General features: G+C 51.8%; 1 protein-coding gene across 1 annotated transcript in view; it reads left to right on the forward strand.

The window, feature by feature from the left end:
* LOC129073095 (kinesin-like protein KIF28P) overlaps window positions 1-26219 on the forward strand; it is a 46123-nt gene that overhangs the window by 19331 nt on the left and 573 nt on the right. The window contains exons 5-24 of the mRNA XM_054576775.1: window positions 188-412; window positions 2165-2319; window positions 4196-4307; window positions 6465-6532; window positions 6958-7183; window positions 7358-7532; window positions 8046-8345; window positions 8407-8528; window positions 9843-9933; window positions 10901-10955; window positions 12430-12553; window positions 13572-13716; window positions 15575-15693; window positions 16337-16444; window positions 19685-19959; window positions 21397-21531; window positions 22234-22400; window positions 22640-22746; window positions 22997-23180; window positions 23371-23561. Coding sequence (XP_054432750.1) covers window positions 188-412; window positions 2165-2319; window positions 4196-4307; window positions 6465-6532; window positions 6958-7183; window positions 7358-7532; window positions 8046-8345; window positions 8407-8528; window positions 9843-9933; window positions 10901-10955; window positions 12430-12553; window positions 13572-13716; window positions 15575-15693; window positions 16337-16444; window positions 19685-19959; window positions 21397-21531; window positions 22234-22400; window positions 22640-22746; window positions 22997-23180; window positions 23371-23561 — 3084 coding nt within the window. The remainder of the gene's footprint in view (window positions 1-187; window positions 413-2164; window positions 2320-4195; window positions 4308-6464; window positions 6533-6957; window positions 7184-7357; window positions 7533-8045; window positions 8346-8406; window positions 8529-9842; window positions 9934-10900; window positions 10956-12429; window positions 12554-13571; window positions 13717-15574; window positions 15694-16336; window positions 16445-19684; window positions 19960-21396; window positions 21532-22233; window positions 22401-22639; window positions 22747-22996; window positions 23181-23370; window positions 23562-26219) is intronic.

Below are 26219 nucleotides of genomic sequence, written 5' to 3' on the forward strand. Positions count from 1 at the left end.
TTACTTGTTTGCCATTTTCCGTATATTTTACTTAAATTAGGAGGTACCTACAGAAGTTTAATGCACATTTATTCATCCAATAAATATTTTTTGAGCACCTGATATATTCTAAGCAGAGCTTTCTAAAGGTAAACAGAAATCCCTGCCTTCCCGGAGGGGACAGGTGTTAATCCTTTTCTCCACCCAGGTAAGGGATTTGCTGTCTAGGACCAAGAAGCCCAGAGGACTGAAAGTAAGGGAGGATGCAGAGCTGGGCTTCTACGTGGATGGTCTGACGTCTGTGCCTTGTGAGAACTATGCACAGGTTGAAAGGCTGATGGAACAAGGAATGAAAATGAGGACCACAGCTTCGACCAATGTGAACGCCAGCAGCAGCAGGTCCCACATGGTCATCACCCTTCAGTTCAAGCAGGTGAGGCAGAGTAAGTGCCACTGTCCCCTCCTCTCGCCAAGGGCATCCCGGGGACGGCTCCCAGCAGCACAAGGAGCTGGTGAGCATGGGAGAGTCCTTTCACACTTGACTGATGGATCAAGAGGGCCGCTTCCAGTTAGGAGGTTGTAAGGTCATAAGCAGGAGAAAGCGAGGTGCTTAGTATTTCCCTGCCTTCCCCCACATCCATGCCCAGCCTGGCTCACTGATGGAACGAGGACCAGCTCTCAGGGCCCCGAGCCTAGGGGACCACCAGACAGTGCAGTGCTGGAAGGACCAAACCAGTCTTGGAAACTACATAATCCATGTAACTCTACTAACCAGAATCTGTGATAAACAAGATACTCCTTGGTGTGGATGTCAGAGTGACTGCTACTATGTTGCCAGTTTGATTCAGAAATGGTTACAATCAGCCCTCCATATCCCCAATTATGGATCAAAAATATTCAGGAAAACAGGTTACATTGTTGCTGATGTGCACTTTGTAGTCAGGACTACCTTGGTTGTATCTCTACTGAACTGTAGGCTTTTTTCTTGGCGTTATTCCTTCAACAGTACAGTGTAACAATATTTACAAAGCATTTACACTGTATTAGGTACTATATAAGTAATTTACAGATGACTTAAAGTATATAGGAGGATGTGTATAGGTTACATACAAACATTATGCTATTTATATAAAGGACTTGAGCATCCTCAGATTTTGGTACGCAAGAAGGGTCCTCGAACAAATCCCCTGCACCAAGTCGAGGGACGACTGTCTACAAGGCCTGGGTAAATGTTACAATTGGCTATGATTTTACCACAACTGTCCCCTCTAAGCTACAGCACCAGTAACACGGTAACAACGAACGAAGGGTGTCCGCTCTGACCAGGAACAGAGGGGAAATGCTGGCCATGTACGACTTGGTTCCCGAGTCTAGTTTCCTGTTCTGGAAAAATGGATGAAGGACCCTTCTCGCAGGGGTGGTGGGGAGGGGCTTAAATAACATACAGCAGTTTAAAGAACTTGGGACACTTTGAAGTATGATTCCCTTAGTCTCACCATGTTAGGAAAATTCATAAACTTTATAGATGGTTTGCCTATATTTTTACCCTGATATTTTGGAAGAGAAGAAATGAGTGGAAAAAAGTGAGTCTACAGATCTATGGAGACCTGGCATCACAATGTTTATTGGTGTCAGTAATGATGATACCTACTACTGTATGTCAGGTCTGGTTAGAACCGTCGAATTGATTATCTTTTACTCTCAGAACAGCCCAGCGATGTGGTGTTGTCCCTGTTTTACAACTGAGAAAGTTACGGCTCGATGAGTCGTCATTTGCTCACGGCAGCGTAACCAGCAGGGGATTCTGTGGTGTTCTAAAATCCACGCTCTCTCCTCCACACAACCATGCCTCACTGAACAGTTAACTTCCTGTACAGACTTCACAGTATTTTATATTTAAAATATTTATTAACCATAGAAATTTGAGAGCATCTAATTGGCATCTAACATATCCCTGGAAATAACTTCGCAGAATTGGGGAAGGGCAATTAAGCCCCTTGGGCCTGGTAATGTGTTACTGTAAAATGTCATTGTTAAGAGGATGACCTTGTAACTTGTAAATTGTAGTATATCTCTTTGAGTGTGAAATAGAATTAGACAGAAATATTTAAAAATGTGAACTCGATTGGCCTCATGGGCCGCCTGCTACCACGCTAACAGCATGACGTGTGCCACTTCCCTGCAGGTTTTCCCAGACAGCGGCCTCACCAAGCAATCCAGTATTAATTTGGTGGATTTAGCGGGAAGTGAAAGGCAGAAATCTTCAGGCTCTGAAGGAGACAGACTGAGGGAAGGATCACGAGTTAACTTAAGTTTAACTAATTTAGGAAACGTTATCAGGTAAACAATCGGTGGATCGGTATTTACTTGTGCCATAAAAATGACCTCAGGTATCAAAACTTAGGCTAATCATAAATCTTGGTTCATGACTCATTGGAACCATTGGCTGGTCCTCCTATATATTTTATTTTAAGCTAGTTAATTGCTTTTTAATAAAATGAACACTAATAAAACCACCACCCAACCCAATAAAGAGCTGGTATTCCTTTCCTGTGCTTTCCTTGGAGATAACCGCTGTCTTGAACTCTATGTTCTCTCTCCCCCTCCCTCCCTCCTTCTTTCATCATTTCTTGTTTTATCACATGTGAATATTACTATTTAGTAACACTCATTTTTGAACTTTAGTAAAAGGACAAAATATTGTCCTCTGGGTCTTGCTTTCTTAAGTTAAGGTATAAATTATATACAGAGAAGTGCACAAATTTTAAATGTTCATTTTAATGAATCTATGTGTGTCTGTCTATGTAACTATCAGCCATATTAAGATATTAAATATTTCTTAAATCAGCAAACAACGATGATGATGAGAATGTGGAGAAAAGGGAAAGTTGTGCACTGTTGGTGGGAATGCAGACTGGGCAGCCACTGGGAAAAACAGTATAAAAGTTCCTCAAGAAATTAAAAATGGACCTGCCTCATGACCTAGCGGTTCCACTGCTGGGAATATACCTGAGTAAATCCAAAACACTAATTTGAAAGAATATATGCACCCTTATGTTCACTGCAGCATTATTTACAGTAGCCCAGCTATGGAAGCAACCCAAGTGCCCATCAGTATACAAGTGGATGAAAAAGCTGTGGTACACTTACATAATGGGATATTACTTGGCTATAAAAGAAGAATGAAATCTTATCATTTGTAACAGCATGGATGGACCTAGAGGGCATTACGCTAAGTGAAACTGGGACAGAGAAGCACAAATACCGTATGATTCCATTCACATGTGGAATCTAAAGAACAATATAAATGAACATACAGAACTGAAACAGACTCAGAGACAGACTGGTGGTGGCTGGGGGGAGGGGCATTGGGGGCTGGGTGAAAAAGGGGAAGGAGTTAAGCGCAGATTGGTAGTTACCAAATAGTCACGGGGACATAAAGTACAGCGTAGGGAATAGAGTCACCAATATTGCAATAACTATCTATGGGGCCTGGTGGTTACTTAAAACACCAAGTGGATCACTTGGCAATCTGACCACTATGCTATACACTTGAAACTAATAAAAAATAAGGACTATAAACTATAAAAATAAAATTAAAAAATAAAAACAGCAATGGGAAGATAGAATAAAAACTAGATAAAGTGAAACTTCCATTACTGCTAAGGGAGAGACTGAACAAGGGGGAGAGAACAGGGGTAAACTCTCGACTTCTCTGAATACATCTTACTTCACAGATTTCACTTTGGAACCCATTATATACGTATTTTAAATAGAGAAAGAATAAACTTAAAAAGGGATTTTTATAAGTCAAAGCCAAGTGAAAGAAGGGAAAAATGGGATTTACAACATTTTCAAAATCCAGAAAGCTCCCTTCTAGCCGCTCCTAGCTTTTACTCCCACCAAGAGAAATTGACTTTTGTCACGGAGGATTAGTTTTGCCTAACTGATTAGGATTATGGTTTAAGTTCTACATGTTAGTTTTACTTAAGAGAATTAGAGCCAGAAAGGTATCTACCTGTGACACTTCAGTTCCCGTGCACCTGCAGTTGATTTCAGTGGGCAAGGTAGACGTTCTTTCCATCACTAGAGTTGTGTCTCAGATCTACAGGGTCCAGGAGGGATGCGAGACTCCTCTCTCCCACTTACTCCCAGGGAGGCAGAATTCTTGAGACATGTTTTTAACGTGTTGTTCTGTGTCTTCTGCTCCTTTCAGCGCTCTGGCCGACGCAGCCGTGGGGAGGAGAGTCTTGCACGTCCCCTACAGAGACTCGGTCCTCACCAAGCTGCTCCAGGCGGCGCTGGGCGGAAACAGCCGGACCACTCTGGTGAATGCCTTCCTTATGCCTTTAGACGGGTCCAGCTACTGCTGTTGCCCTTGCAGTTACGCTCCCTTCCCCGCTAGCTAGCACTTTGCACTCACACAGCACATGATTACGTACTGTCTCCTGACTCCGGGGGCTCTTCCCACTACAATGTTCAAAGACTCTTTCTAAGCTGCTCATTTTAATTTTTTATTCTTTTTTTTGTAGTTTCCAGGTTCCCTAATAGAGACATATGAGTTTTATTATCAGAAAAAAAATGACTGATTTTAAAAATAACAATGTCATATTATTCTAAATCAGCAGTCATTTCATGGCAAGACTGGAAGTTAACTAGCCTGTTAGACACACACAGCAGGTGCTCCCTCCGGAGAGTCGCTGGTGTGTGTCGTCTCAGCAAAGGCTGCAGACCCTCATTAGTGAGTGTGGGCAAAGGGGGCGCAATGTGGAATGTGTTAAAGTGCGGGTGCAGGGGCCGTCGCAATGGGACAAATTCCAACTCTAGCCTTGTCCTGGCCTGCAGGGAAATGCTCCTGCTGGGACCTGTTAACCGGCTTTTCTCTCCAAAATGTGCAGGAACCATCTCTATTGTTTAATCTTGCCTAACTACTTTAAAATACTTCATTTTAAAGTTTGTCTGGTTTTCAGCTCTGGGGGTCTCCATGGGACATCCTCCAAGAACCTGGAATAAAGGGTGGCCCATAAGATGCCCTCTGAATGGCAGGCTACAAGGACGAGCCCAACAGGTCTGACCAGACGTGTGCAAAGGCTCATGAGAGACAGGACGCCTCCCAGACCTGCGAGAGGAGACCCTGAGGGAGGCGTGACACCTCTCAATGCAAACACGCTGCGGGCAGGTCAGGGGGCAGCTCAGGAGGCAAATAAAAAAGAGCAACTACCAAGCCAACATCCCAGCTCTAGAATCCCTAGGGCCCCAATCCACCCAGTTTCAGTGCACTTATCCTAAAACCCCATTTTTTTTCATTCTCAAAGATAACAGTATTCACTTAAAAATACAAACAGTCCGTGATTTACAACTGTTCGGCTTTATGATTTTTCAACTTTACGATGGTACAAAAGCAATACACAGGCAGGAGAAACCATACTTCCAGTGACAGATGTTGATCTTTTCCCAGGCTGGGGACTCGCACGCGGCACACTCTCCTGTGTGGCTGGGCGGTGAGCCACAGCACCACGCCCAGCCACGCAGTCACAAGGGCAACGCAGCCAGTGCCCTGGGCTGCCAGCATGTTTCTACACACTGCGTTTTGTGTTTTTGCGTCCCATCATGTTTACAAAATGCCTGTGTCTCCTGCCTCCAGAAAGGAGAGGAGGAGGAAGGCAGTGTTTCTTGAGATAAAACTCAAGATACCTGGCCAACTCCAGGTCACGGAAGTGCTCTGAGCACGTCGAGGCCAGGCTGGGCTACGCTGTGATGTTCAGGAGGCTGGGTGTACTAGGTGCACCTTCAGCTTTCAGTGGGTTTATCAGGCTGCCACCCCATCGTAGGTCAAGCAGCACCTGCACTGCTGTCGTGATTAAATGAGGTGGGTAAACGCATGAGCTTTTTACAATGGCTGCAAAGCTAAACAAAGGAGTCTTCGCCCAGCTCACATACTCTGGATCAGGGCCTCCAGGCCACAGGTGGCAGGCCACCACGTGATGACATGTCACAGGATATGACAGTCACATCTCCCCTGTTCACCCTCAGTGACCCTGCTCACCTCCAGTTTCTCAAAAAGTGTGTTCTCATTTGAATTCTAGAACAATGAATGCAAAGTTAATAGCCAGACATGAAGCCCTCCGCGTGGCTACCTGGTCATGAGCGACTTTTACTGGTCTCCATAATGCTAACATTCAACTGTCATTTAAACCTTGCGCAGGTCTGCTGGGGACCCAGTGCCACGGGCACTGGAGTGAGGGGTCCACGGCACAGGTGTGCAAGTTAATCAGCTGGTTTAAGCCCCAGTTCCGCCAGTCATTATCTGGGGGACCCTTGGCACATTGCTTTTCTCTAAGCCTCGGCTTTCTGAGTTGCAAAGCTTGGACAATACTGTAAATTACAAGATGTCCTACGGATGTTACAATAGATCAACAATAAAAATAAGCCCCTACATAAAACAACAAAACCTGAAAGGCATTTTTTTTTTTTTTTTTTTACAGATTGCAGCCATCAGTCCAGCTGACATCTGCTATGAGGAGACTTTATCAACATTAAGATATGCTGAAAGGTATATTTTTATTACCCATATGGTTCTAAGTTCTAAATCAGGCAACTTCTTCCAACGCCCTTAGTGGACTGGCATTTTGGAAAGGGAACTGGGAGAAGAAGGCAGAGCAAAAAGATTCCTGAGAAAAGAGTGGGAGGAAATGAAACAAGAGGAAATAGAATGGGGGACGCAGGACGCTCCTGGGCCTATGATTCTGCCACTCCAGCTCTGGGTGGGGGTGGAACCCTGAGCGCACATCCACGGAGGATGCATGGGTGCCACACTTTAGGCGGTGAGCTCTATCTCCCTGCCGTTTCCTGCTGCCAAACAGTGGGGAATCTGCAGCCAGTTGGGGGTGAAAGGCTCCCACTGGACCCTTGAGATCAGCGCATGCCCAGTGCACAGGGGTCCAGGGCCTAAGCGTGTGTCCTGCTTGCATCCAAAAGGGCTAAAAAGGTCCGGAACAAAGCTGTGGTCAACACCGCGACCCTGCCGAGAGAGTCGAGGGCGGAGCACAGCAAACTGCTGCTCGGAGGCGGCAACTGTGGCATGGCAGGTACACTGAGTCCACGCCAGCAGCCGGAGCGCCCCAGGGGCCTTGTCCAGAACATTCTGGCCCTGACTTTGAAAAACAAAAACCATTTCGAGATAGATGTAGATTCACATGCAGTTGTAAGAAATTACGTTCCTCCCCTTTAAAATGATCATTTTCATCCATTTTATTGCCATATTTGAGTCCACTGTTTCCACTGGGACTACCTATCCTCGCCACCGCGGGACCGAGGTCACGTCACGATCGTTGTTCGACGGGCTCACGTTCTGTGATGCGGCAGGTGATGTGTGAAGCTCAAGAAGCTTTCGCAGCAACGCCCCCCGCCCCCCAGGAACGCCGCCCCCGCGGTGGCGCAGCGGAGCCACTTCGTGCAGGCAGCCGTCCGCCCCGAGGGCCCAGCTGCTGCCGCTGGGCAATTAGCAGGAAGCACCGCCGTGGGTTACGGCCCCGGCTTCCATTTTGAAGGAGGTTCGGGGGTGCATATAACCTTGTGCCCCTTAATGATTGAGTAAGATAGGTAAAAAGGCAAAATGGAAAATAAAGTAAAACTGGTAAAAAGCATTCAGCATCGCAACAGTGCTCCGGAAAGTCTAACACCTCTCGCGCCCAGCGCTCAGGCCCACAGTCACCGTCCCGCCCTCGGGGCCTAGCCCGTTCCCCGCCCCCCCCGCCCCCGGCGGGGCTCCCTCACACCACAGGGACTCTGGTGGTGGCAGTGCCACCGACCAATGACCCAACACAGTCCTGCACGCGCGGGCATTCCCCGCCCCCCACACCCTACGCTGCTTCCACACCAGCTCAGAGGGCAGGTCGCCCCCCGCAACCCCGCACACCCCTGGGTCCCCTCATCCTGACTCACTAAGACTGCGGCCCCAGCAAAGCTCTTACTAAATTCGAGCTGGGCCTAGCCCGCTGCAGGCACGGTTGCGCCAGGTCACAGACCTCCGCGCCACCCAAACCTCCACGTGCTTGTCCTTCTAGTTCACGGTCCCCAAGCGCGGACACAAACCCCGCGAAACACGCAGGCTAACGCGTTCTGCCCGCGGCCCGTGGAGAGGTTCCCCGCAACCAGGGTATTAAGTGAAACACGTCCACACGCCGGCAGACGTAAGACACTGAACGCAGAGCTTCCCGCCTCCGCCCGCGAGGACCTCCTTCCTCTAGTGCTCTCCGAATTAAAAGGCGACAGCGCTTCGCAGGACTTACCGAGCGAAGTCTTCCTCACACGCCTGCGCAGCTCGGCCCCCGACTCCCGCCGGGCATCTCGCGTTCCCGCCGAGAGCGAGACTTAGGGTGGCCTCGCCTCCCTCAGCCTGTTGCTCAAGCTCCTCCCTCCCCGCAGCGCAGCCCGCGCGTCCGCCGGCGGAATCCGGGCGCGGGCCTCCGCCTCAGCAGCCCACCTGGGCGCACCGGCTGGCGCAGGCGCGGGAGGAATGGCGGCAGCACCACGTGGCCATCGCCCAGGTGAGCCTCGCGGCCTGCGCGAGGCTGCGGCCCGGGAGCCCCGGGGCCAGACACGCACCTCCATCTGCGCAGCTGTGGGGTGATTTTCAGTGAGTGGGCGAGGTGTGCAGTGTAATGTGTGACTAACAGTGATAATCTCTTCAGCTCTAGGGGCGAAGAGGGCAGGGCCCGAAAGGGAAGGCAGCGCAGAGGGCTTGCTGCGTGCCGACGAGTGCGGTTGTGGGTGGGAGTCCAAGGTTGCTGACGATTAGAGTGTGGGGAGAGTTTCAGGAGCCTGACTTGTCTTCTGGGACCCCTGAACCACGCCATCTGCCCTGGCACTCACAGATCATAGAAGCGCCACGGTGTGACTTTCGCACGTGGGTCAGGGACATGCCCCCTTGGCCTCCTGTCAACACCGCGCCCTCACCGTGACCTTACTCCCCAAAGCCACAGGCTCGGAACAACTCCCAAAGTCGTGGCCACACTTGGAACACTTCGGGAGTGGCGGGAGGGGACCGGTCTGGGCTCTGAAAGGCTCCCAAGGCCCAGCACACCTGCGAGCCTCTGGCGGTGGCAGTGGAGTGGGGGCGGCGGGAGGGGGAGAGTTGGCCTCGGGAGGCCAGGTCAAGCGTGGGTCCGAGGGTTCTGGGACGATCGGCTCAGCATGGGGCGCTCACAGCAGCCAGGACTATAAAATGGGAAGGATTTTTACCTTCTTTCCTCTTTAGGGGAACTCCAAGGCTTAGAAGCTGTCCTTGTGCCTGCGTAGTTTATTCCAGCTCTATCAGTCCTCCGTACCCACAATACCCAGTCAATTGATGCTGCACTAAAGAAGGGTGTGCCCTGAGGTCACCAGGAGACGTCAGGGCCACACGCCACCTGGCCACGACCTCTGCTTATCTGAGCTGGCCAGCAGGACTGGAGGGGAAGAGGTGTGGGTAGCAGGTTAAGTGGAGGCCCGGGGAAGGATTTCCCAGGGAGGACAGCTGGGGACGCCAGGAGCCTGAAGGAAATGGCGGAGGTGGAGTCAAAGTGGAGGGGACAATGCGAGGGCAGCTGGGAAGGGGAAGAGAGTCAGGCACTGGCTATGCTTTGGAACAGCCCTGTCCAGGGGACTCAGGCCTGTGACCGCCACCTGCTGAGGGTCTCACCCCTGCGCTCAGGGAAGCCCCCAGTCCCATTGGGCTTCCCTCCGCTCGGTTTGCTTCGCCAGGTGATTTCACAGGATGCCCGGACAGGTGGCTTTGGTGAGAAGTGGACAGGAAAGACGTGTTGCTCTCTTGAGCGTGCTGGCCTGCCTGGTGACGGGGACCCTCTGCATTTCTCCTGCAGGAGCGGCAGATGCTGAAGACACTCCCTCATCTCCTCAACGTCAACGAGGACCCGCAGCTCACGGGGGTTCTCAAGTACTTCATTCAGGCTGGTACTGACCCCGGGCACCCTGGCCCTGCCCCTGTGTCCTGCGCCCAGAGCACGTTTCTTTCCCTTTTTATTTTGGTAAAATAGCCATAACACAGCACTGACCGTGTTAGCCACTTTTGGGGATGTAGCTCAGGGGCACCAAGCATGTTCACATGGCTGTGCGGCCACCACCCCCATCCGTCTCCAGAACTTTCCCATCTTCTTGAACTGAAACCCTGGGCCCATTAAGCATTAACTCCCGTTTCTCCGCCCCCCTCGGCCCCTGGCGGCCACCGCTCTTCTTTCTGTCCCTGTGAATCTGACTCCTCCGGGTTCTGCCGGTAAGTGGAATATTACAGCATCTGTCCTTTTGTGTCTGGCTTATTTTACTCAGCATAACACCCTCCAGATCCAGTCATGTTGTAGCACGTGCCAGAACTTCCTTCCTTTTTAAGGCTGAATGATGTTCCACTGTATGTGTGTACCATGTTTTGTTTATGCATTCATCCATTGGAAAGTGACATCAGAATTATAGTAACACCCAGCTTTCCCCGCCCTAGCCCTATGAGCACTCAAGGAAGAAGGGGGTTCCTGCAGATGGGGGTGGCGGGAGGAGGCAGCCAGCCCCCAGGGGGTCTGGGTGGTACCTTCAGCACCGGGCAGAAGCAGCGCCTCACAGACCAGGACCTGCCCTGTGGCCAGGCTTCAGTGTGGCTCCTAAGGCCCAGGCTCAACTGCGTCTTCCTCCAGAATCCCCGTGAAGAAGGTGGGATGTCTAAAAATTTAGGAACCCCCACCCGACACACAAAGTCAGAAAGTACGCAAAGGTAAAGTAAGTCCAAGCACCACGCTGATTAAAAACCCCAGTGGGAAAATCTCTTCCCGTGATCCTATTGGAGAGGAAATGGCACTCCCCAAACATCAGATGCATTAACTTAAGGTCAAATCCTGAAAAAAATCTGAAAGTAAGTTATGCTAACTCTTCACAGGTTCATGTGATGCCGGTCGAGCTGCTTCAAATGCCATCACTCTTCAAGGTCTGGGGTAAGTTCATGCCAACTGTCTCTGTTCAGCCTTAGAGGACTGTGCCCGCTCAGACCAGAGGGGTTCTCAACACTCAGCCAGCATCCGTCAGGCCAGGCTGCAAAGCCTGGGGACCACCGAAAACATGCGGTCGCCAGTCCTTCCCCCCCAGCCCTCTCCAGGTCTGGCAGAGGCCCGGTTCGGGAAGGCCTTCTCACTCTCTCACTGAAATCCCTCCTGCTGCACTTTGTTTCCTTGACTCCGATCTTGGGACAAAAGAGAGTCAGTTGCTAGACTCTGTGTGACAGTTCTTCACAACTGGACAGTAGTAGACCCAGCCAGGAAACGAAGAGGGTTAAAAGGGCAGGCCCACTGCAGGTCTGCCGTGGTCACTGCCAAAAGCAAAAGCATCCTTGGATCTCTGTGCTTGCAGCCTGGACCAGTGTGCCCTGACTCACAGGTGACCATCCCCAAGGATACCCTCAGGGACCCCTGTGGTCGGTTACATAAGCTCAGAGTACCTCCCACTGCTGTGGCTTCTTTTCTGGAGGGGCTTCTGCTCTTGGGCCCCCTCTCCTCCTTCGGGACCACGGTGTCCTGGGCTGCCCCCACATTTCTTGCCAATAGGCTTGATCGGTTCCTCCAGGGAGAGGCCTTCCTGACCACCACCCTCCGCACGTACCTAAGCCCCCTCAGCCCTCCGGAGCCACAGCATGCGGGCCCTGGAGGATAGGGGGTCAGCACTGACTGAAGGATGGGTTGGCACTGCCTCATCCTGCAGCACCAGCCCCTAGGCCCTTTCTCCTGATTCTTCCTGGGGGTTCCCCTCACGTCCCTCCGGACCAATTCCTATGAGGACCTCTGGTCCAACACACGGGTCTGTGAGTAGCTGAACTCCTCTCCCCCAGGATCCCTGTGCCCCAAGCAAACAAGAGCTATGGATAGACATGTATCTCAACGTCCAGAACCTTCCATGACAGCCAAGGAGTGCAGACTCCTTGACATTCAGGGGCAGCTAATCTGACCCCTCTAATATCTAGCCCCAGATCTTATAATATACAAAGTCTGGACTTGCTAATAAAGACTCAGGTCTAACCTTCCCTGTTATGTGCAAGGCTCATATTAGTCACCTTCCCAGGCATCTCTTCTGAAACATCTGTTATCATTTCCCTTCCACTCAATCCCTCCCTCTGGTGAGTTTTTTAGGACTATAGCCATGCCCTCTGCGTCTGTCTCCCAGCTCCTTGCACCCATCAGCTTGAAGTTATTACGGGTCCTTCAATGTCAGAATTGCCCGGTTGTCTCCCAGCTCCGTATACAGGGTCCCGCTGTACCCACTCCCCCGTCTCCTCCCACAGCAGCCCCGCAAAGGCATGAAGCCACACTTCAGCAGCTGGGGGATTTTTCTTAAGTGTGCAAATGAGAAGAAACAACCTAAACTCTTAACTAAAATCGTAATTCTTTTGGTCACTTACACAAACTACTGTCTTTTTAGAATTTCAGATAAGCACGCTTCCTTCACAAATTTGGATGGTAAAGTGACAGTCACTCCGCACAGCAAATGCAAGGTTGTCGTTAACGGGGTGCCCATCACGACCAAGACGAAGCTGCAGCATTTGGTGAACTTCCCTGCCCGGCCACAGGATTTTCTAAGTCAGACCAGGGAGGGTGCTAGAGGGAGGCTGGGCAGGGCTAGGGGCCACCACCTCGTGCACAACAATGACGTGGTCACAGCTGCATGGTTGGGAGCTCTGAAGGTAATTTGTGATGTGTTCTTGGGAAGCCACTTCTCTTCTCTGGGTCTCCCCTATAAAACAGAGGGGTGAACTAAATTAAGTGACCACCCAACTCTGACACTATATGGCATTTTAGATTTGTTAAAGCCTGCCTTTGAGAGGCACTGTGCAGCATCGGGCTCTCTCCATCTCCTCCCCGCCACCTGCCACCTGGCCCAAGTCCCCAGCACCTCAGGCTCCTCCAGCAGCTTCCCCACAGCCTGCCCCCCTTTCCCATCCATCCTCCACATGGCAGCCAGGGGGCCTTTTAGATGAGCGAACTGGGTTAGGCCCCTCCCTTCTGGAAACCCTCTGGCTGCTGCCCTTTTATGACACCTGGCTGAGCTGCCCCCTCCGGCCTCACTGCTCTGCTCACGCTTCCCCTGGTCACACTCTTGGTTTGCTCAAAACACCCCAGGCCCGGTTTTTTGCTGCCTCCCCTAAACTTCTCACCCTAGAAGTCCCACCTTAAACAGTACACCTCGGAGGAGTCCTCTAATCCTCAGTGTGAATCAGGCCCCCTTGCATGCTCTGCAGAAGCACTGCCTTCTCCTTCACGCACCTCTCACAGAGTATTACCTCCCTGGTCTGCAAGTCCCAGAGGGGACAGGTTGGGCCTCCTTGGGCCCCGCTGATTCCCCATGTCTGACAGAGGATGAGTGCTCCATCTGGAATTAAGGAAGAAATAACTCAAAGCCTGCACACAGCAGCCGGGCGCCACCCCTCTTCCTCATCACTGGGCTCCTCCCCCAGCTGGGGGCCCTCCTGGAGCAGGCTGACCTCAGCCCTCCAGGGTGGCCCTCCAGGGCGAGGATCGCGTGAGGTCAGCATCCTCCCTCTGAGCTGACCCTCCCCTCCTTAGGACCGCGTCATTTTGGGATCCAACAGCGCCTACCTCTATGTCGGGTTTCCTTCAGAGCGAGGCGGTGAGGACTTGAGCCGCTTCGATTATGACTTTTTCCAGCTGGAGAGAGCAGCCGCAGAGGGAGTGAGCGTGGACAAGCTCGGTGAGCGGCCCTGCGCCCCAACTCCCAGCATGTTCCACAGGCTGACGTGAAAGCAGCTGCTCTCACCGTGTGCTCCCCTGCTTTGCTTAGTGTGATCTTTTGTGCCAAACCCCACTGTTCAGAAAATTAGATATGATTTCCGTACAAGTATAGAGTGAGCACATATCAAAGACTTCAGTCATTTAAGTTGTTTCTCTCATGACTGGGGCTGAAGACGGTTCACGGGAACAGGGAGGAGGGTGGTCTGTAGAGCACGCAGAGAGGAGGATGCTGAAGGGAGACTGCAAATCAGATGAAGCTAGTGAATGGCTTCAGGGCAGTAATATTCCACGGGACAAAAGTCATTTTAATGCGCCGATCTTCTGTAAATTGATATCTGACAGCTCAGAGCCCAGGCCCTAACCAATGGTAGGTACTAACTATGCAGCGCTGCCTTCCCTGGGGCAGTTAGGGACTCCTCACACAAGGCTCTGCTGTGACATTTAAAGGTTATTCTTTCGCCTCATTTCCCTGTTTTGGATGACTTTTCGTGACATTCTCTCTACATGTGAAACCTTTCTCCTGTGGTTGTCGTGCGACTCCCTCACAGGCACCTTTCCCATGGCGCCTTGGCCAGGAAGCCCTGGCTCGCCTCCTGGACCCACCCAGGGCCTCTGGGGCCCCCAGAAGCTGTGGCCCAACAGCCAGAGATGCTGGCCGGGAGCCTGCTCTGGGCTGGAGAGAGGGTGATGGACATCCAGGCCTGGCCTAGAAGAAATTACAGCCCCAGGTTTTCAAGTCAAATACGCCCCGATCGCCTCCCATCCCCTACCCCCCACCGGTGCTCTGGGACGCCTCACACGCGAGGGTGCTCGGAGCTCTGCCAGCTCTGCCCGCAGCTCTGAGGGAGGATCCGAGGCCCGCCCTCCCCGCCCCCTGGGCTGCGCCAGCACACGCTTTCCCCAGGCACACCGGCCCGGCCTGGGCCTGCCCGTGGGCAGAGCGCGGCGGGATGCGCCCTCATCGGTGCGGAACAGTTCCTCCCTTCCCCCTACATGGAGCTTCTTGTACCTCAGAATTTTAACAAAATAGATTGATTTGAAGTGCATCTTCTTGCTTTCTCTTGACGTTCCTGACCATAAACAAAATCAGACTGAGCAGTGCCAAGCCTGATACTCCATCTATCCATTCAGTTATTCACAGGCTCCACTGCACACCTGCTGCCGGCCCAGGGCGAGGAGGCTGAATAGGCCCTAGACCCTGGGCTAATGGCACTCAGCACCCAGTGAGGACCATGGGTCCTCGCCAAGGCAGCTGGCGGGTGGTTCTGGGGAGTCAGACCTCAGGGCCAAGCGCACAGCGTGAAGCCCGGCCAGGGAGACCCTAAAGAGCTGAGGCTTGCAGACAAAGGCAGCGCCAAGTTGGGCCTGGCGGGGCATTGCTTCTCCCACAGCCTCTGTGCCCCGCCAGGCCTCCCCACGTAGAACAGCAGTAAGAACAGGCAGCTCGGGGACAGACCCCCAGCCCGTCCTTCTAGCCAGCCTGCTCAACCTGTCCTCCCTGGACCGTCCAGAGCCGCCTTGGGTCAAGGACCCTGCAACAGGAATGGGGTGGGAGGCAGGGGGTCCCCTGTCACCACGCCGCCCGCATGCATGGGTCCAGATGAGCCACTACCTAAGTGAAAGCCAGGCAGTGCTGCTTTCCCCGCGTTACTGTTGTTTTTTTTTTTAAGTCACATGCTTGTAATTTAAAGATGTAGATATTTGATGAACAATTAAATGAGCGACCAAATAAGCTGACGAGGCTATCAGTTTCCTCACGGCCGACAAGTATCCCAGAACACAAACCGGCCCCGACTTGTGCTCTGCTTCACTCCCAGGGGCCAGGGACGGTGGAGACAGGCAAGCAGGCCCCAGTGTCCTGGCTGTGTTCCAGGACTATGTCAAGCTGATGCCACTGGTCGCGGAAGCAAATCAAATGAGTGAAGAGCTGAGGAAGGTAAGAGGCAGGAAAGAGCCACACCAGCTCCAGAAAGGACCTCAGAGAACAGGTTCAAGCCCCTCACTCCCACTGCCCTGACCTGGCTGCACGGGGCAGGTGATGACACACGGGCCCGGAGGGGTGAGGGGCTGTGGCCAAGGCCCCCAGTGGACTGGGGACAGGCTCGAGGCCAACACCCAGGCCTCCCATCCCCAGCCCCTAGTGTCGTTCCTTTTGCCACTGGCCAGCCCCGGCCACTACGCCAGCAGGACGGCAGGCTAACGCGTGCTCGCCGTAACCGCCCCACCCAGATGGTCCTGCCTCCTGAGGGCGCCTGAGCTGCAGGGAAGGCCTGGGCTGGGGTCAGCTCCCCAGGACACAGGGTCCCAGCCCTCAGGAAACTCATCAGGAATATAATTGCTTCTGTAAGGCCTGCACCAGGATTTTGGCAGAAATGTAATCGCTTCAGTAAGGCCTGCACTGGGATTTTGGTGAGGAATTCTAGTGTTTTGTCATGCATCTTGGTGGCAATTGCGAGAAGCAAGAGTTGGACCATCTTCTTTCAGAAAGGCTGCGTGTGCAGAAAATGAAAAGCAAATGGAAAAGATGCCACAGCCTGGTAAATGAAGGGTTATTTAGTAAGAACTGTTTCTCTTACCAGGGACTTAAAATGGAATTGAAAGTGAAGAACTTGGCGTCATCAGATTCCAGGGGCTATGACCTTCAGAAAGAGGTCATGGTGAAGGTGACCAACCAGAGGACTCACGCGGTGAGGCTGCCTCCAGGGGTGGGCATGGGCCTCCGCAAGGGCTTTCTGAGGACAAGGTCAGCTTTACCAGCCACAGCCTGTGGAGACCCAGTGAAGGGGTGGGACTCTGGGGGAGATTCTTGGGAGATGAGAACCCTGCTCCGAGCCTGCCCCCCGGGGCCCCACTCCCACTCAGTGCCCAGTCCTGGGATCTCTCCTAACCAGCAGCGTTGAGCCCTGTCTGTTTTAACACGACTCAAAGGCTGTAGTAGCAGGAGTGAGCCCGAAAGTTCCTCTGACTGGTAATAGTGTCCACTTACATGTGAGTATGTATGTACACGTGTGTGTCCACGTGGGCAAGACCTGCCATTTGGAAGCAACGGGGAAACGCACACTTGCAGTAAGAACCCAGAAAAGGCTGTCTCACAGCTCTGCTGGCTGATCTGGTCAGTCCCCTGCCTTTTTGGGGACGGCGGGCCCGTTTTCCTCTCCCTCTGCCTGGCGGAGAAGCGTGGGCCTATCTCCTGGTGTCCCTTCTGTGAGGGACGTGTTCGGAGCAGCCGCTAGCTGAATGCTCGCTCCTTAGCCCCCCTTCAGAGGATGTGCCCCTCGTTCTCAGGCGACCTCTGGGTGGGCTGCTCCCTCCCAAGTCCTCAGTGCACTTGCCCCTCCTTAGCAGCGAGTCTGGTAGCAAATGTGCCCCTGGAGGGGCTGGCCGCAGCTGGGGACTTCTCAGTCACTGGATGATTTGCTCTCCTGAGACGTCTCTGGGTTTAACTTTTCTGCTTATTGCCCTAATGCCAGAATTTTCTAGACCAAGATCGACTTCTAAAAACTTTCTAAGGCTGTGAAATATAACACAAAGACCATAAATGTGTATGCTCATGTTAGATAGTGAATACGTGGGTACTTACTGTCCTGTTCAAGGGGCTTGTGCTTGTCTGCCAGGCACGGGGGCTACCAGGGTCCCCGCTGGAGTTTCACTGGCCTCCCGGCCGTGAGCACCCATGGAGTGGCCTGAGTGAGGGCCACACTGAGTCCACGCTTCTGAGACTTTGCCTATTTCCTCTCCTCTGATCAGTGGCCAAGGGGGCCTCCTTTACATTTGCTGGGACAGAGGAAGGGGCAGACGCATCTTAATCCATTCAGGCTCCTCTAGCAAACACCAAAGACCAAGTGGCCCAAACAACACACATCTCTCACAGGTCTGGGGGCTAGGTCCAAGATCAAAGTGCCAGCTGGCCCGGTGTCTGCTGAGAACCTTCTTCTTAGTTCATAGACAGCCGTCTCCTCGCTGTGTCCTCATGTGGTGGAAGGGGCCGGGGAGTCCCCTGAGGCCTCTTTTACAAGGACACTTATCCCATTCACGGGGGCCCCACCCTCACGACCTCATCCCCTCCCAAAGGCCCCACCTCCTAACACCCTCACACTGGGGGTTAAGTGTGAACACAGAATTGTGGGGACACACACCTTTGGTCTGTGGCAGCGCATTTGACGCTGGCTCCCCTCACGCTCCCAGTGCAGTTCTCATGCTAGAACTCCCCCACGGCCCCGGGAGTTCCTCTTGAGGTTAATTTTTCTGATCTGTCATCTTCAAGGTTGTCCATTTTTACCTTTTAAAAGTACCAGTGACCTTCCCTCAGATGAAGCCCCACCTTCCTCAGGTGTCCTCTGAAAGCCCGGTAGTACCTTCGTGTATTTTCTAGGGACATTGTGTGTATATGTGTAGAAGACAAGCCTGGTGGAACGCAGGTGGGTCCCAGGTGCACATGAGTAGCACTGCTGGTGGTGGGTCCTGAACACATTCACCCTCCGACCACGTAGACCGAGGATGCCAGCACAGCTCCTGGGAGGAGACAGCATCGTCTGCAGGCAGCTTCATGTGACTGACAGTCACGCGTTACGGGCAAGTTCAGGAGCAAGCCGGGGCCGCGTGAGGGCTGCAGAGGCTGTTCTACACTGGAAGTGCTGCCAGCCCGAAGTTGCTGTGGGGCAGTCCCTGCCCAGCGGCTGCGGGCACACACTGCCAGCCAGGGAGTGTGCGCCAGGCCTCGGGTCCTCCAGCACAAGTGTCCCTGCCCGCGCCGCCGGGCCTGGCTGACCTGCCAAGGACAACATCAGTTTCACCTGTCACAGGGCTGAGGCCCAATAGCACAAGTCATGGGGCAGTGGCCTGATTTCAGCATCTGGAGCCACCGTCTCAGTGCCCTTGCCTGCAAACACCCGCCGCGGCCGGAATCCCTGTTGCGCTGTTCCCAGCTGGGCTCTCGTTCCGCCTTCATGGTGCCCCTGGCAGGACAGCCCTGTGCTCCCCACTTCACTCGCGAGAAACAGAGTTGGCGAGGTCTGAGGGGGCCTGTTTTGTGGAGACACATAGCACTTGAAAGAATGACTTACCTGCTACTTTTTGTTGTTTTTCAAGTTGCCCAGAGAAGGAATTGCTCGTTTTGCCTGGAAACCGCTTCTGATGTGACATTTATGGTCATTTCCTATCCAACTGGAATCCCTTACCCTGAGGCTTATGCTTTTGTCCCCTCTCTCAGCAGCCAGTGCTGAAACAGGCCCTGTCCCTCACCTGGGGCAGGGACAGAGAGGGCAGGCTGTTGTCCTGGATCCTCTGCTCACAGGGCCAGCGCACACAGCCCTGCAGGTTAGAGGCCCAGCAAGATCTTACGGGGTTGAAAGCAGGATGTTGGCCCGGATTCTTTGCTCTCTGGAGACTCGGGGGAGAATCTGTCTCCTTGTCTTTCAAGCCTCTAGAAGCTGCCAGCACGCCTGGCCTGGGGCCGCTTCCCCCACCTCTCTGACCCGTGTCGCTCCTCCTCCGACCCTCTTCTCTGCCTCCCTCTCTACTCTCATGGCCCCTGTGACCGCACTGGGCCTGCTGGGCAGTGCAAGCTGAGTTCCCTGGTGTAAGGTCAGTGAATAAGCAAGCAGAGTGCCCCTTCGCCAGGTAAGGTGAGGAGGACTTCTCTGAGGGCCATCCTTCTGTGTTCCTCAAGCACCTGCACTTCCCCAGGAGAGCTGACCCCATCACCTCCTCCCGGTTGTTTCTGGGGCTCCGGCAACAGGTCGGGGTGAGTGTGGGGCTCTTGAAGGACCCCACCAAAGCTAAGTTTGGTGACAGTGTTGTGTGGTCTTGGGTCCCCAAAGCCCAGCCCATCAGAGAGAGTACACTGGGAAGAATCACAGAATCACAGAAACGAATCATTAGAGCAGCGAGTGGAATCAAATGCTGGCGACCTACCTCTGTGTTTCCAGGTGTGGATTTGGTCCAAAGCCAAGTTCATCAACAGGAAATTCCTAATGGAGGAACTTTACCAGCGCTTCCTAGATGGAGAAGACAGCCACGTGGCACAGGAGGACGACCCTTTCTGGGACCCTGTTGAGGCCGTCCACCTGGGCTCGGCCCACGTGTGGCTCCAGCCGCTGGCCTATGGCCTGGGGCTCGAGGAGCAGGTGGAGTTTCTGGACGACGATGGGCTGGAGGCGGCGGCGCTGCACGTCCACGTGGCCCCCTGCTCCCCAGCAGGACAGTGGGTATCTCCTCCTTCCTCTTGCCTCATTCTGGGTCTGCCGCTTGGGGAAAACTCAAGCAAGACTGAGTGCTCCTGCCGGGTGGGGCGGTCAACTTGGTACCCCAAAGAGGTCATTTATCAGGACAAACAAACGAGCGCGTTCATTTATGAATTGAGCTCATCGAATCTGTTCTTTGCCACGACAGCCAAATTGGCTGACCTGGGATGTTGCAAATCCATGCCTGGCAGCATTCAAGCCACTCACCACTGCCCTGGGGGACCACAGCATGAGGAAGGCACCCTGAGAAGAGGCAGGAGTAGGAGGGGGATTCTGGATAGGAACCAAAGGCCTGGGCTGGCTCCCTGTCACGGGCCCTCAGACTGGCAGCCAAGTGCGGCAACGCCTGTGAGGCCTGGCACCCCCCCACGGGCAGTGTGCCCTTCCCCACATGGAAGGCCCCGCCCCCACAGCTCCGCTGGCTGGGGCCACGAGCCAGAGCAGCGAGCTCGCCCCTTTCCACCCGTGACACAGGCTCGGATCACTGCTTTGTTCCTTTCTCAAGGGAGGGACTCTGGTGTCTTTGTTTCCTTGCGTGGCCTCATTCGATGCTGTAACCAACCCTCTCTGCTGGCAGGGGCTTTGCGGGATCCCTGCTCCAGGACCCACACCCATCTCTCAGGGCGTCTCATCTGTTTCCTCTCTTTAGGCCACAGGCAATTGAGGCGGTTTTTATAGAAGTTAAAGTGGTCTGGGTGCCAGGGTCCTCGCCCACCCAGTGCGACCCTTCTGTCTTTGTGGAGAGGCAGCGGGCTCAAGGAGGGAGCGAGTGAATCACAAGGGCCTGTGACGCAGAGGCCAAGCTGGCCATCAGCTCACTGCCTTTACTGGGACTCTAAGCAGCTTTCTGGTCATTTGACGGTCTCAGGCCTCTGGGCTGACTGATTGTAGTATTTCCTGTCGCGGAGCAATAAGGGAGCGTTCTAGTTCATCGGTGTCAGGCGCTGTGAGCGTGGTTGATGTGGGAGGGACCCCGGTTGGAAAGCTGCCCAAATCGGTTTCTGGGCCTGGGGTTGACCCTGACGAGTTCAGCAAGAAAGTGACACCTGGAGAGGCTGCATCTGGGCAGTCACCTGGCCTTCCCGGGGCAGCAGCCCCTCTGTCCACTGGGGACCTACCTAGACCTTCACCCACTCCTGGGTGCCTATTGCAGAAGCTGTTATCTCCCTGCTTCCTCCTTGAGAAGGGCCGTATCTTACCTTGAAGCACCACCACAGAGCGGGCTCTTGTTAAGTGACCCTTGAATGAAGGGGTTCTACAGCTGGTCACTATACCTATTGTCCCTTCAGTGAATGTGGCCATCTCTCAAGGAGTCTGCAGTTCCCTTTGACATCGCAGCCCTAACTTGCTTGGGTCCAGGCTGACCTGTGATCGGTGTTCACCTCTTCTGTTTCTAGAGCATGCGGTGAGGAGGACGTGGTTATTGACCCTCGGGAGCTGCTGGGCAAGAGGTTGGATTTCCAGATCCGCATCGTGCGGTGCCTTGGTGCCAAGTGGCTGAAGGAAGCTGCAGAGCGGGGCATTCAGATGGGGTACTGGCCGTCCCTCAGAGCAGCTGCGTGCAGGCAGCCCGCTGGGGGGCCCTGTGGGAGGGAGCCTTCCCTCACGTTTTTAAAAAATGAGTTTATCATGAAATTTTCTTCAGTCTCTCTGCTTGCTCAACCCCAAAATGACTATTCCCCCGTCTGTAACAGAGAAAAGCCACACATCCCTCCAGGCTGAGGGATGGTGATCAATGGGTACTGACCCTTCTGAGTGATTGAAATGGCAGTCAGAAATTTTCATTATCAGAAAGAGTATCCAGTAAAATTATATTATCTAAGTAGAATGGTTGTTTTGTTTTTTACTTGGAAACAAAAGGACTATGTTACAATATGTCAGAAGTACCAGATCTGCTTAAACTAAGTAGGCTAAAAGGGTATTATTAAAAGATAAAGCAATAAAGAAAGGGAGACTGAAGAAAACCAAACCACCACCTCAAATGGAAAATGAATTTCAACTCTGGATTACCTAAGTAGAAAGTATTTATCAAAATCCTTTTTCTTTTTTGTTCCACATTTGATGTTACATGCGTAGCGATGATGTTCGTGTTGAGTGGCTCGGAGTTGGAGGTGACAATCAGGACTAAGTTATGGGTCAGTTAGGTGATGCAGGCTGTAAATCCTGGGCTCACCAGGCCCTTTTCTTTGCTAGTGTTTCCCTTCTGGTCTTAACATTTTATGTTCTTTTCTCAGGTACAGAATTTATGATCTTCCACACACTTTATACACCAAGCCTGTATGGAAAATTGTGAATCCCCAAATCGAAGAGTCTGTCCACTTTGCAGCCCTAAACACATCTCAGGAGTTCCTGAGTTATTTACAGACAAACGCTCTCATTGTTGACCTATGGGGTCTTCAAGGTACCAAGTTTACTTCCTCTCCTGCACGGGGCATTCTAGAATCAGGTATCCAAGGCTGTGGGGAGGTGGGGGAGGGAGGGGTAGAATCAGGGTCTGCACAGCAGTGGCCACGACCTATCTTCCCCCGGGGCCCTGGGTCCTAGTCCCCAGGTGGTGACGTGGTGTGATGTCTCCTCACACAACCCTGGGGCTGACAAGCAAGACGCTCTTTCCTCGATGGTGTCTCCCCCACACTACAGAGGGCTGTGCCGAACTGAGCTGCTCTCGGCAGGACCTCTTGGTCACAGGTGAAGGCCACGTCATGGTGGACACCAAGAACATTTCTACTCTGACGACTCTGAGCCAGGTGTGTACATTTATGTGCCATTAGAGTGGGTGTCACAGGCGACTCAAAAATCTCACATGACGGTGCTTGGGATCTGCAACATTTCTTCACCTTAACAAACGTGAGCTGGGTTCACTCCTGCGCCCAGAGGGGCTAAATCCTGCTCTCCGCCCCCCGCCCCCCGCCAGGACCCATGTGGTGGTGAAAACTGCCAGTCTCAGAGGACATGCAGATAGCCCAGGAAAACGCTCATGTGACATGTTTTTTGTAGACTCCATCCAACCAGATATCGGAACTTTACCTGAAGCTGCTCAAGTTAGAACAGGAGACGGACCTGCTCAGAAAGGTCAACAGAGCCCTGAGAGAGGAAAACGTGGTTCTCCGGGAATCCCTTGAGAAAACTGGGTCCAGTCAACACGGTGAGAGGCTGCCTGAGACGTGGTGGTTGGGCTTCTGTCTAAACGCCTATATTTCGATGTGTGTGTGTCTTTCTCAGAAATGAGCTTTTGAATCAATTAATCCACATTTTGTTTCACAAAAAAAAAGGCAGTCCAAATTGGTGCCTGATAAATGCCGATGGGCAGAATGCCACCTGGACAAATATGTGCGTGAATAGATAAATGCTGTCATTCCTTGCTTCCTCAGCACAGAAGCCTTCTGATGCCCTGAAGCCTGCTGGGATGGCAGCGCAACTGCCAGCAGCCCCAGAGGTGACTCGAATGTGCGCGCGGCGGGCCGGCTGTGACAGAGAACTCGCCAAAGCCCTCAAGGTGTTCTACCAAAGCATGAGCACGGCGCGAGGGCAGCTCCTCCAGCTGAGACGCTGTAAGCCTCCTGTAAGTGCCCGGAGTCCCGGGAGCCATATAACTCATCACATTTAGATATTAGAGGCGAAAAATCATGGTTCCTTCTACTCTAAGCACACCAGGCGTACAGTGAACACTCCTTAATCTGATAAAGGCTATCTTAAACAAACACTTAGCAAGCATAATGCTCAGTGGTGACTCACTGGAAGCTCTGCCCTCCCCCTCAGGAAGAAGGCAGGGATGCCAGCCACCTTCACCTGTGTGGATGTTGTCCTTTAGGTTCTACCTGGTGCGGCAAGGTGTGAAATTTTAGGTATGAAGACTGGAAAGGGAAAAAAGCAATACCGACAGAAGCATACATTTATACAATACTTCATGCGTTACAGTTACTGACTCAATTCTCACAACAACCCCATAAGGTAGGAACTGTTATGAGTCTTATTTTAGAGTTGATGGCGCTAAGACACAGAGAGGTGCAGGGATGCACAACTAGTAAGCAGCAGTGCCGACCTCCCGACCCAGCCAGGGTTGCTCCACTGTCTCTACTCTTCCACTACACCAGCTGCCTGTTGTTATTCCCAAAAGACATATTTATGTAAACAAAAAATCCAAAGTATTTATAGATAAACAGAATTACAAAGTTTCTGGACACAAAAACCAATATTTAAAAAATTAACTGTTAGAATACAAAAGCACCAAGGAGAAAACATTTTTATAAACGATACCATTTAGCCCTGGCTGGTGTGGCTCAGTGGATTGAGTGCCGGACTGTGAACCAAAGGGTTGTCGGGTTTGATTCCTAGTCAGGGCACATGCGTGAGTTGTGGGCCAGGTCCCCGGTAAGGGGCATGCAAGAGGCAACCACACACTGATGTTTCTATCCCTTTCTCCCTCCCTTTCCCTCTCTCTAAAAAAAAAATTTAAATTTTAAAAAAAGATACCATTTATAATCACATCAAATATAGGCAGTACAGTAAGTCCTCACTGAACATTGTTGATAAGTTCTGTGACTTGAAACAACTCAAATCCAAGAGCTAAGTTCCTATAGCACCTCACTATAGGAACTTTAACATTATAATGAAATAACATTGAATGAATTGACATTATTTGAGGACGTTGCTGTACTTAGGCCTATGTACTCCTATAAAACCACCTACTTCTATGCAGAAAATTTTAAAACTTGTTTGAGAGAAATTAAAGATCTAAATAGACAGAGAAATATGCTATTAAATATTTGCCGAGTCTGCCCAAGACTCACTGGAATTCCAATAAAATGTAATGGAAGCTGATAGTGATCTAGATGGAAAAGCAAAGACAAACCAAGCCACGACCAAGTCCCAGAAACAAGGCAGAAAGACTTGCCCTACCTGATACCTAGGCTTCTTTCACTACTACTACAGAACAGCAAGGTGTGGCCCAGCTAGAGATAAGAGCACCAAAGGAAAAGAACAGGAGGCCCAGGAATAGATTCACTCGGGACCAGAGACATGGTATACGCTGCATACAGTCGAGGTGGAACCACAGGTGAGGGGCAAGGAGGGCTTTTCAATAAGCGGTGCCAGAAGGATTAAGACTATGTACAAGGAAAAATAAAATTGTAATCTTACCTAAAACTAATCTCAGAAATCAATTTTGGTAAGAATTACAGACCTAAATGTGAAAGGTAAAACCCTAATGCTCTTTGGAAGTTGACTGAGGAGACTCTCCATGACTTCACAGTGGAATAGAATTTCTCAAACAAGACACAAAAAAAGACCCAGCTTTAAGGAAAAAGACTCACCTACATTAAAACTGTGAAGTTTGGTCCAGATACTAAAATGAAGTCAAGAGGGACAGGAACAGTTATTTGCAACACATTTAACACATAGTGAATGAATACCCAAAATAAAGAACCACAAACCAGAAAAGATAACCCAACTTAAAAAAAAAAAACCTCAAACGACTTGAACTGGAACGTCACAAAAGGGGAAATCAAAAAGGTCAATAAATACATGAAAAAGTGATTAATTAACCTCATTAATAATCTGGGGAATACTAATTGAAACTACAATGCAATACTATTATAAACCCACCATAGTAGCAAAAATTAAAGTCTGAAAATACCAAGTTTGGGGGAAGAAATGAAGCAACGACGGAAACTCTCATGCGCTGCTAGAAGGAGCATCAATTAGTGAACCACCTAAAGAATTGCCTGCGGTTACCTAATGCAAGTCGAGGATGCATCTACCCTGGAAGCCTGCAACTCAGCTCCTCACAGAGCAAACTCACTTCTGCAGAGTGCAGCCCTAATGCCCCGCAGCAGAGGCTCTCGAAGTGTGGTCCCCACTAGCAGCTTCAGCATCATCCAGGGTCTTGCAAATTCCAGGGCCCCACTCCTGACTCCTAGGTTCAGTAGAATCAGAACCTCTGGGTGTGGGGCCTGGAATCTGTGCTCTAACAAGCCCTCTAGATGGTTCTGCCACAAACCACCTCACTGAGGCACCCAGGGGATGTAATGAATCAGTTTTTCTGACATATTTAGAATGTTATTAGTTATATAGCATATTTGGGAGAACTGAGAAAACAGTCACTCAAATCATTTTCCGTTGTGTGGCTCAGATGAGGGACCAGCTGAAAAACTTGGCAGAAACCCTTACATAGGTGCCCAGCTGGCCTTCACACTACCTTCCCTAAGAGGCCCAAACGCCA

Source organism: Pteronotus mesoamericanus, unplaced genomic scaffold (genome assembly GCF_021234165.1).
Source record: "Pteronotus mesoamericanus isolate MK-2021 breed Mesoamerican mustached bat unplaced genomic scaffold, CSHL_Meso_final contig_347, whole genome shotgun sequence".
Classification (NCBI taxonomy): domain Eukaryota; kingdom Metazoa; phylum Chordata; class Mammalia; order Chiroptera; family Mormoopidae; genus Pteronotus; species Pteronotus mesoamericanus.